Source organism: Vulpes vulpes, chromosome 12 (genome assembly GCF_048418805.1).
Source record: "Vulpes vulpes isolate BD-2025 chromosome 12, VulVul3, whole genome shotgun sequence".
NCBI classification, from domain to species: Eukaryota; Metazoa; Chordata; class Mammalia; order Carnivora; family Canidae; genus Vulpes; species Vulpes vulpes.
In genome coordinates this window covers 75,300,887-75,311,592 of record NC_132791.1, presented here as the reverse complement: position 1 = coordinate 75,311,592, position 10,706 = coordinate 75,300,887, and the positions used below count along the sequence as shown (strand labels likewise).

The following is a 10,706-nucleotide window of genomic DNA, read 5'->3' as shown; positions in this document are numbered from 1 at the left end:
GGTGGAAGAGGAGGCAGCGGGTGCTGATGCCAGCAGGTGCACCCAGACAGGCAGCACCCCCAGGCCTCCTGTGGCCTCATCCTGGACAGAGGTCCTGTCTCCAGGGAGACAGAGACCATGGGACACAGACTTGGGGAGGTTTTAGGCCAATTTGATGGGACCGCTGAGGCAGAGTTTGACACAAGTTTCTCTTCTACTCTAGGAGCCCTCATGTGATGAGCAGAGAGAGAAAATGGCAAAAAGAGCAAGGAATTACAGCAGTGAGGAGCCACGTGTGTGATTTCCCACCACGGAGGCCTCATCAGTTTTTCTACTTGAGCATTGGTTTCCTCACCTGTGGAGGAAACGGGGTGTTTGCCTTGGGCCAGGTCCCGCTTAGGGTTTCGGGGAATCTTTATTATTCTTGATCAGCCCTGTCAGTTTCATCTCATTCTCCGCGTTTCCCAAAGGCAAAGCGGAGGCACCGAGGGTGACCTGCCCTGAGTCACACAGCCCCGGGAGGACAAGGGAACTGAAAGCATCGTTACGTAGCAATTGGAAGCGATGTTCTTGAGGCCCAGTACCTCGATCTACGACGTTCTCTGAGCGGGAAGCCGGCTGCGGGGCGGTCCGAGGTCCGGGTTTCAGCACCCCCCCCCCCCCCCCCCCCATGCGCGGCCTGCGCGGGCTGAGGATCGCGGCGACAGCTTCGGTTTTCCGGAGCGCGGAGCGCGCAGACTCGGAGAACGGAGCCGAGCACGGGGGTTCGAGGAGACGGACGCCCGCTCCGTGTGGTAGCGGAAGGGGGCGCCGAAGGGGGCAGGGCCTTGGGAGCGGGGGCTCGGCAGGGCGGGGTGGGGGGTGGGCTGTGCGCCGGGACGGGACGACGGTCGGCGGAGGCGCTGACCCGGGAAGGGGGGACGGGGCTCCGGCGTCTCGGGGCTCGGCGGGGCTCGGCGGGGCTCGGCGGGGCTCGGGCAGCCGCTGTCCTCTCGGACTTGGCTTTAGGAACGAGGCTTCAGGAGCGGCCACCCCCACGGACATTCAGCCTGTTTCAGCCATTTGACTTCTCGGAGGTCAGCAGGGGTCACCAGCCCTCCAGGCCTTAGAGACGTTTCCTTACACGAGTCCCCCCAACAGCCAGGAAAGTGGGAGTGGATGCGGGGACAGAAAACAATTTTTAAAAAATTAACTTAAGACTCACCTGAGTGGTTCAGTCTATGAAGTGTCCGCCTTCGGCTCACATCATGACCTCCGGGTACTGGGATGGGGTCCCGCATGGGGCTCCTGCTCAGCAGGGTGTCTGCTTCTCCCTCTCCTTCCATCTCTCCCCACCACTCATTTCTCTCTCTCAAATAAATAAAATATTTTTTAAAAATTACCATAAGAGGTGCCTCAGTGGCCCAGCTGGTCAAGCGTCTGACCCCATCTCAGCTCAGGTCTCCATCTCACTGTGGTGAGCTCCAGCCCCACTTTAGGCTCCACATACACTTTAAAAAAAAATTAATGAGGGCAGCAGTTTAGCACGGCCTTCAGCCCAGGCCCTGATCCTGCAGTCCCACGTCCGGCTCCCTGCATGGAGCCTGCTTCTTCCTCTGCCTGTGTCTGTCTGTCTGTCTGTCTCTCTCTCTCTCTGTGTGTGTGTGTCTCTCATGAATGAATAAAAAATCTTTTAAAAAATTAATGAAATAAGACAGTCTCTGCACAGCCTAATGATGATCAAGTGCCATAAATTTAGGAGTTTAATTAATCATTTGAATCTGACGTCCAAATGGGGGGTGGCGGTGAGTGATGTTTTAAGCTTCAAGAAGCTAATAATCTGATGAGGAAGGCACAGGTTTTTCAAGAATACAAACAACAGAGATATTAAACGTATTTTACTCATGGGGAGACCAGAGGGAGAATGGGGTTTGGGAGTCAAAGCCTGGGAATAATGGACAAAACAAGAGAGGGGCCTTGTGCAGATCAATCAATGATAATGGGTTCTGGAGTGCCTGAGCTCAGCCCCCAGCACTTGAGGTCCAAAGGTGGATAGTGTTGTAGGCAGGAGGGAGGAAGACCTGGGTGAGTCCCCCACCCCCCCCACCCCCGGGGTGGGGTGGGGGTGGGGACCGACTATGTTCTGTAAGTGGGAAATCCAGCAATTCCTGGGCTACAGGTCTGTGGCCCCCAGCAAGTACCCCAGTGAGCAGAGACTATTGAGCTGCTGGAATGCCCCTGAGCTGAGTGGCAAAGCATTTTTATTCTTAGAGGAATCTGTGTCTCCTTTCTTCATCCTTCTCAGGCCTGGGGCTTCAAGGGATTAAGAGCACTTTTAAAAGACCTGCATTCAGAACGGTGGATAATAACTGGAACATGGGCGGCCCTAGTGTTTCCCCTCCCTAGGCTGGTGTGTGGGGCCTCCTATACCAGATCTTCGACACTCAGGCCTGGGGTAACACCATGCCTTTTAACTTAGGCCAATCTGATAAATACAGAATGCATCTTTTCTTATTTATACCTCTTTGATTACTGCTGAGGAGGAACATTGTATCCCAGCACAAATGCCATTTGGTTTACTGTCTGGTGCCCATGTGTCTGTTGGGCTGGTTGTGTAATTACTGATTTGTAATCACTTGAAGGCAGTTGTGTAATGAATATAGTAATGTGCTTCTTTCACATATGTTGTGAATATCTTTCCCTCCTCAGGGCCATGTTCCTTCCATCTCTCTTGGAGAGGTCCTAGATGGTCCACAAATCATGATATTATGAATGGTATCTGGAATGTCAATGTCGTTCCCTTGGTAGTGACTCTACTGAAAAGCCGGGGAGGCTTTGTCTGCATCTGGACACTACTATTCACTCGAATAAAACAGACAGTAATCTTCAAGACAATGGATGCTTGCCCTCACCTTTTCACAATTCTGCCAGAATTTATATGAGTCCCAGGTCCTCATCGCACTGGTGAGCACAGAATGCCCATGGGGGTGTGTGTGGGTGAGGATGTGGTTTAAATTCTACATCCCCACTCATGCCACAGAAATCCTTGCAATTGGTGTGCACAGCCTTGGCTAGAGGATCAAAAGTTTGCCAGGGTGTGTGAGATCCCAGCCTCAAAAACTACATCTACGGACTAGTCATGACTGGATGGTTAGGGGCCTCCTATGTTTTGCCTATTCTGCTAGTCAGCTTTGTGCAGACAAATGCCAAGCCTGAGAAGACGAAGGTGAGCAGCCTCCAGAGAGGGTGGGGCAGGGCCCCAAGGTAGAGTCACTGTTCTGTCCTGTTCCAGTCATTCTTGTAAGGCTCTGACCTCTGCTTTCTTTCATATTGGGGTTTTCCATTAACCTTTCTTTTCTACTTGCCTCTTCTTCATTCCTATAAATGGATGCTCCTTGGGCTGAATATAGGTAGGGAAGAGTCTCCTTCCTGCAGTCCTTGCTCTCCTCCATCTCTAGTTAGGATTATCTGGATACTCTTCCAACACGTCAGTATCTGCATCAGGGCTGGGCGCCAGGCAGGGGAAGCAGTGGGCACCATGGTGGGTGGCAAGGTTTGGAGGAGATGGTGAGCCAGGTCATCTCTGATGCAGCTCAGTAGGACACCTACAACAAGAAGGAAAAAACCAATGTGGAAGTTTTTTTGCAGATGGATAAAATCAGAGAGTTAATCAGAGAAACATAAAACATAGGCAAAAATAATTGGAGGTCTAGGGGCGCCTGGGTGGCTCAGTTGATTAAGCATCTGCCTTTGGCTCAGGTCATGATCTCAGGGTCCTGAGACTGAGCCCAGTGGGGAGTCTGCTTCCCTCTGCCTCTCCCCACCTCCCGTGCACATGCAAACATGTGTGTGTGTGAACACACACTCTGATTGATAGATAGATAGATGATAGATAGATAGATAGAAAGAAAGAAAGAAAGAAAGAAAAGAAAAGAAATTGAAAATCTAAAACAAACAGATTTAGAATCAGGGGTTTTGTATTCTGGCATCAGTCTAAGTCCTAGTTCATAATTCAGTTGCCTTATTGATGAAATGTGTGTATAACATAGGGAGGGGCAGCTCTGGGAAGGAGAGCAATGATCTGGATGACTTGGAGGCAAGATGGAATCATGAAGTGAGAGGCAAGCAACCTTTCATCCGTGTAGTGGGGCAATCATTTTTGGTCTTGGACAAGTCCCTTTACCTTTGTTAGCTTCTGCTTTCTCATATACATTTGTGGACAACCGTATCTACCTTGTGGGTAGGTGAACAATAATTATGACACATATAATGTGCTCAGTAAAAGGCAGCTCTGGTAAGATCTTCCTACCACTCTGAAGTTGACCAGAGAACCTCCTGGGTGACTCTACTTTTGAGAATTGGTGTGGCTTTTCTGTGACTCAGTGCTGCCTAGTTGAGTATGAAGACCCTGGATCCTCAGCTATAGAATTTGCTTAATAAAAAACTGAGTCTGGAGGTATTAGAGACATATCATATGGACTTAAATACATTTGAAGCAGCAATGAGTGTCAGGAGTAAGCTGGCCTGGAAAGGGCTTTCCAGTTCAGAGTTCTAATTTCCAGTTCTAAATTCCCATACTCTGGTTACTTAACATGATTTTCAGTAATTTTCATTGCAGTACAAAGGGAAAAAAAAAGACAATTTCTTTAAAATGTTTAGCTTAGCACCTGGCATTATGGAAGTTGAGATGGATGTTTTCATACAGTATTCTCTCTATGCACATCTCAGTTTTGCTGGCATGTGTCTGTGTATGCACTCAGGGGAAAGTGCAAAAGCCTGCACAGAGAAGGCACCTTTCTGCCCCAGAGCAGGGACTGAGTTCTAGAGTCCGGTGTGCTAGTCATGGAAGCAGTTGGCCTAGAAAGTTGGAGAAAGTCTGGTTTTGTTTGTGTTGCATCGGGACAGGTAGTGATTGGCTGAAATCCTTTCTAGCTCATTGGATTTCCAGGGAGTCTGATTTAATCCTAGTTTAAATCTAGACCTTCCAGATTATGTCCTTCTCCCCTTTCTCTGATTGGTTCCTCTTTCCTCATTCTCACCATGTAGTTTGGTGGCTTCCTTTTCACACTTCCTGTTTTGTATTCCCTGTGGTCCATGAGCAACTGGCAGCAGCTTTCCCAAGATAGGAAAAGGAGTCCTTCATGGACCCTATATAGATACAGTGGAGGAAGAATAAGGTGAGATCTGCCTTGCAGAGGAATTTAACCTAAGAACAGGCGACCAGAATGTCATGGACAACTAATTTCTGTTATGTGGAATTTATTTGTGTTACATGGAATTCTGCTCTAATATGTTCAGGAGATTTGGGGGAGGAATACAATAGATGGAGCCAGTGGTGAAGGCAAATATTAGATACCTAGAGCACAGTGGGGTGGGGAGCACTGGTTATGTGCAGCTGGGTGCTGCCAGATAGATTTTAGTAGCACTAGCAGGTGGATTTGGGCTCTCCACCTCCTCCGCTGGGAGCCACAGAAAGAGTTCCACAGTAGCGGCTTGTAGGACTATCATGCGAGTATGAGAGTGACAGGAGAGAGAACACTGTTTCAGGCAGGGCTAATATTAGGTTCTGGAATGTTAAACTGGGAAGGCCCCTTGAGGACCTGTCAGGAATGTAGGTGAATGTCATTTTACCAGTGGGGGAACTGAATGTCAAGGATGAGAATTGCCCAGATTCACAAGGGAATCTGACCACAGAGCTGGCTTCTGATTCCCAGATCAGAGTTCTTTCCACTATATAAGCAATCCCAAACCTTCCCTTCACTGGGAAAATCCAGACAGAATATCTCCAACCCAGAGCCAATGAGTATCCTCATTCTCACAGAAGCACAAAAGGCAGTGGGCTTTTCTCTTCCGCCCCTGCTTCCTTCCAGAACTTCCCATCCCAGTTCATAAATCTCTGCTCTGTTCATCTTATCCCAGCACATTTTCTGGTGTCCTGCCTCTTCCAGGATAACAGGAGGGGAGACTTGACTGTTGCTTGAAAACCACTGGCTTCTAAATCACAAGACTTAACTTTCTATCCTGTCACACACACCTTAGATAACTCCTGTTTGTTTCCTGGTTTGTTTTCATTTAATGCAGGTATTACTTGGAGTGCTTTGAAAGCTTACACTGATGTTAGGAATTGTTGTTATTAATATCATCATTTTTTAAATCTTCTAGATGGATTGCTACAAAGATGTGAAAGGCACCATCTATGAATATGAAGCCCTCACTCTCAGTGGAAATGAACGCATTCAGTTCAAGCAGTATGCGGGCAAGCATGTTCTTTTTGTCAATGTGGCCACCTATTGTGGTCTGACAGCTCAGTATCCTGGTAAGAATTCATAGCCAAATCTCCTTGGGGCTGAATCTTCCAGCTCACTATATTCTAAATCATAATTAGAATTATATTCTAATTACATATGAAAATAAATGCTCATGGTCAAGTGACTTGGTTCCCTGATGTCAGAAGCCACAATGGCCCACAGGCCAAATCTGGCTAGCCTGCTTTTTTTGTAAACAAAGTTTTATCAGAACACAGCCATGCCCATGCACTTCATACTGATTTTACGCCTCCAGGCAGAGTTGAGTAAGTTGATGATAATGGTGACAGAGACCACCTGGCTCATAAAGTCTAAGGTATTTACTATCTAGACCTTTATAGAAAAAGTTTGCTGATTCCCTCCCCATGTCCTGCTTCTGCTTTGCTCCTGAGAATTTCCAGGAGAATCAATAGATCTCTGAGGACTAGGAGCCTCTCCACTGATTCTAGAACTCTCCTCTGTGAATACAAGAGACAGAAACAATGTTTTTGAAACTTTTCTAGGGTTTTACAGGTAACTGACAAAGACAGAGAGAGGCGGATGGGGTTTTATACCTGGAGCTGCGTTTGGCTGGAGAGTTGGTAGAGCAGGTGGTGATGGGGGAATCTTCCTGCTCCAACTGAAGGCCTCCTAGATGGAGATTCCGCCTCTCTGTATGTTACTCAAGGAGAGATTTTATCTTTCTCATATCTCAGACCATGTGGTTTAGAAAGCAATGGATAATGAGTAGGATGGAGTGTGCTTAGGTGGCTTGGTTGGTTAAATATCTAACTCTTGTGCTCAGGGTTCTGAGTTCAAGCCCTGTGATGGGCTGCATGCTGGGAGTGGAGCCTACTTAAAAAAAAATAATAATAGTGAATAGGATGAATGTTACCAGAGGAGAAAAACCCAGAAACAGAGGGACTTATATATAAACTAATAATAACTTCATTTTTTGTTGTTTTGATTATGTTGTAAACAGGTAATATATTCACAAGGCTCACAAATTATGGGAATCAAAAAGTTTAGAGTGAGAAGTCTTTCCACCTCCTCCCCCCTCCCTTCAGAGGAAAATACATAGGTAGAGGTTTTTTTCTGCTTCTCTCCCACCCAGTTATAACATAATATAAATACTACATCCCATTTTGCTCTTTGTCTTAATTAATAAAGTACTTTAGAGTTCAGACCATCTCCTCATTCTTTTTTAAGGCTGAATAACATTGTGTTGGACCATAATTCATCTTACCAGCTTACACTGACTTTAAAAATCAATTTAGTCAGTTCCCATTTTGTACATAACAGACAAGGACACTAAGCAATAGTTAGTTGCTCAAGGACTGGAAGACAGGATTCCTAATTTATTGTCTCTTTCCTAGAGGAAGTGATCATGTACAGTGACTGAGGACAGAGGGGAAGGATGTGGAGAGAAATACTGAGGAACTATATGGAATCAGGAAGGCAATCTCTAGTTTTTAAAAAAAGAAAGATAGGAAGGAAGGAAGGAAGGAAGGAAGGAAGGAAGGAAGGAAGGAAGGAAGGAAAAGGAAAAGGAAAAGGAAAAGGAAAAGAACAGGACTAAGAGGTGGTACCAGTTGACCAGTTGGCTGTGCAGAATCTAAGTGGTACTGGCTGGTGTTTGTCAGGGGACTGAAGCCATGTAGCCCAGAAAGCGTTAACAGAGAAGTTGATTATAAAAAGCTGAGCAATCAAATTGGAAAACAGTGGAAGAAGGCAGGAGCAAACTTGTGTTTTGCTATGTCAGTGAGGACCATGGGGTAGAATGTCTTTTCAACATCCTGAGGATTGTTCCAGGAAGCTGGACCTAGAATTTCTCTGTTTCTCCTTGCCTCTGTCAGGCTTATCCCTGCTCCACCCAGAGCACCCAGTCTGTACAGAGGAGAAAAACCCATTCTCCTCATCTGTGTCCTTTCCTTTAAAAAAGACAGATTCAGTTTAGCAAGTAACCAACCAGGGAAGGCAAGCTTGTGTGTGTGTGTGTGTGCGTGTGCGTGTGTGTGTGTATATAACAAAAGATGTAATATAAAATTTACAATTTTAACCAGTTCTAAGTGTACTCCTTAGTAGTGTTAAGTATATTCACATTCTTATGTGACAAATCTCCAGAACTTTCTCATCTTGCCAAAATGAAACTGTACCCATCAATAACCCTCCATACACTTGCAGTTATACATTTTACAATCTACAATAACCCTGTGAAGTTTTGAATATTAAAGACTGGGGCTCATCTCAGAAGAAGGGAATCAGAATTCTCTGGGATGGGACCTGATCTTCCCTATTTATCAGAAAGGGCTCTCAGTTGATTCTGATGTGCCAGAGATTTGGGAACTATTACCCTATAACAAAAGGCTCTGGAATGCATGACTGGAGCTCCAGCATCTAACTGCAGCCCTGCCACTGAGAGTCTTTCCAATCTAGAGATTTTTCCTCCCCTAGGGCTCTGTTGCCCTGGAAATGGGTCAATCCCACAGATCTTTCTCCACACAAGGTCTCCTTATTGTCCCTTATCTACCCACAGAACTGAATTCACTTCAGGAGGAGCTGAAGCCCTTGGGCTTGGTTGTATTGGGCTTTCCCTGCAACCAATTTGGGAAGCAGGAGCCAGGAGAGAACTCAGAGATCCTTCCGGGGCTGAAGTAAGTGCCTACTAGGAACCCCACAGGAGGCCTACCTTTTTTCAGACTGCATAGCCACTTTTGTGCTGGGGACTCCCTGAGTGGGTGGCAGATTAGGGGCACCTGCAAGCTGACATCAGCTTTGTCCTAGCCTGATGTGAGTCTGGCAGTGTCCAGGGACTCTTCTCCTCTCTGAGATGAGATGTTGCTGGACCGCAAAGGAGCAGGAACGCAGAGGAAGCCGGAACAGAGGCTGTACACAGAACACAGGGTCAGGTTGCAGTAAAGAGAAGAATTTTGTGAATCAGGGAGCCCACAGTCTAGAAATGGCCTGTATTTTCCCTTTTCAGCTCTGTTTTCCATCTCTGCCCTTCCTCCTGCTTTTCCCATGAACCCCAGACCTGGTGCCCCACTGTAGCCTCCTCTCCTACATTCTGGAGCTTCCTGGGAATGCTGTGGTTCATTTTAGGTACGTCCGTCCAGGCAGAGGCTATGTCCCTAACTTCCAGCTTTTTGAGAAAGGGGATGTGAATGGTGAAAAAGAACAGAAAGTCTTCACCTTCTTGAAGGTGAGTGAATCACTGACCCAAACCTCTTCTTCCCTAGCATTCCTATTGTAGAGTTACTGTGCTGGAAATGGACCCAAGGGTCATGCCTGGAAGTGACATTGGACTCTTGGCTAGAGGTCTACACATTAGTGTAGGGACCTGGGTTAATTTGTTAGTATTTATGAGATTCTGGCTTTTGTGATGGAGAGGGCTGTGTAGAGTGGCTGTGTTTCCAAGGACCACCTTCTTTTGCTCATTAACCTTCATTCATCAAGGTACATTTTCTGAATATGAGGCAGTTAGCTAAATAATACTGATATAAAGAAGAATAAGACACAGTCCCTAGTCCTTGATGGTTCCTATTGGAGAGAGGAGCATAGAAATAAATAGGCTAATACCACATAGTAAGTGCCTTTTATGAAACACTGACTTTCAGATATAGAGAACTGGAGGCTAACAGGGTCCCTAACCACCAGCATTAATTGTTCGTAAATGCTAGACAGTGGGCCAGCACCTAGCTCAGAGATTTTTATATACCTTCAGCAAATTGAAGAAAATAGGACAAAGTCAGAGGGTTTCATAAACTCAACTGACTTATAAGGGCTTCCCTTTATTTTAAGATTAGGACCTATTTGTAATTTATTCTTACAATAATCTTTTTTAAATTAAATGATGCTTCTCAAAAGTTTTGTTAATTTGACAAAACAAAATGTTGGAACTCCACGTTGATCCCAAAGATATTTTTGGAATGCTACTGGCCCAGGAGCCCTAAGACCTGGGGAACCCCATTCTAATCTAAATTGTTGACTTTGCACAAAAGGAAACCAACAGCCAACAGAAGTGACATATCTTACCCATAACAGCATTGCTTTGTGATCACCGGGGGCACAGGGGCACAGGAAGAGGGAACAGGCTTTTACTGTTATATCTACAACTGTCTTGATCATTGATGTGGTGGCAATCCAAAGGATTTGTTAAGAATCACAAGAAATTAGAATATATAGGCATGGGAGGGAGCAGATCCCCTGTGGGTGACAGTAGCAGAAATGACGCTGTTTGTTCCATTTCTGCTCCAGCTCTCCTGCCCTCACCCCTCAGAGGTTCTAGGCTCCTTCAGACACATCTCCTGGGATCCTGTAAAGGTCCACGATATCCGCTGGAACTTTGAGAAGTTCCTGGTGGGGTCTGATGGGGTCCCTGTCCTGCGCTGGTTCCACCGGACTCCCATCAGCACTGTCAAGGCAGACATCCTGGTCTACCTGAAACAGCTCAAAATGAAATAG

The 10,706-nt window shown here is 46.3% G+C and overlaps 1 protein-coding gene across 1 annotated transcript; it reads left to right on the top strand.

Moving 5' to 3' along the window:
* Window positions 1-3,097: 3,097 nt before the first annotated feature.
* GPX5 (glutathione peroxidase 5) lies at window positions 3,098-10,706 on the top strand. Its single transcript, XM_025986496.1, has 5 exons — window positions 3,098-3,184; window positions 6,121-6,274; window positions 8,779-8,896; window positions 9,345-9,444; window positions 10,500-10,706. The coding sequence occupies exons 1-5, from the start codon at window positions 3,098-3,100 to the stop codon at window positions 10,704-10,706; spliced, it is 666 nt and encodes a 221-aa protein (XP_025842281.1).

Bases quoted from the DNA above. Each gene is read 5' to 3' on its own strand.
- GPX5 (XM_025986496.1), top strand. From the start codon at position 3,098: ATGACTGGATGGTTAGGGGCCTCCTATGTTTTGCCTATTCTGCTAGTC. The intron at 3,185-6,120 runs GTGAGCAGCCTC...TAAATCTTCTAG, and splicing joins CCAAGCCTGAGAAGACGAAG to ATGGATTGCTACAAAGATGT. The intron at 8,897-9,344 runs GTAAGTGCCTAC...GGTTCATTTTAG, and splicing joins GAGATCCTTCCGGGGCTGAA to GTACGTCCGTCCAGGCAGAG.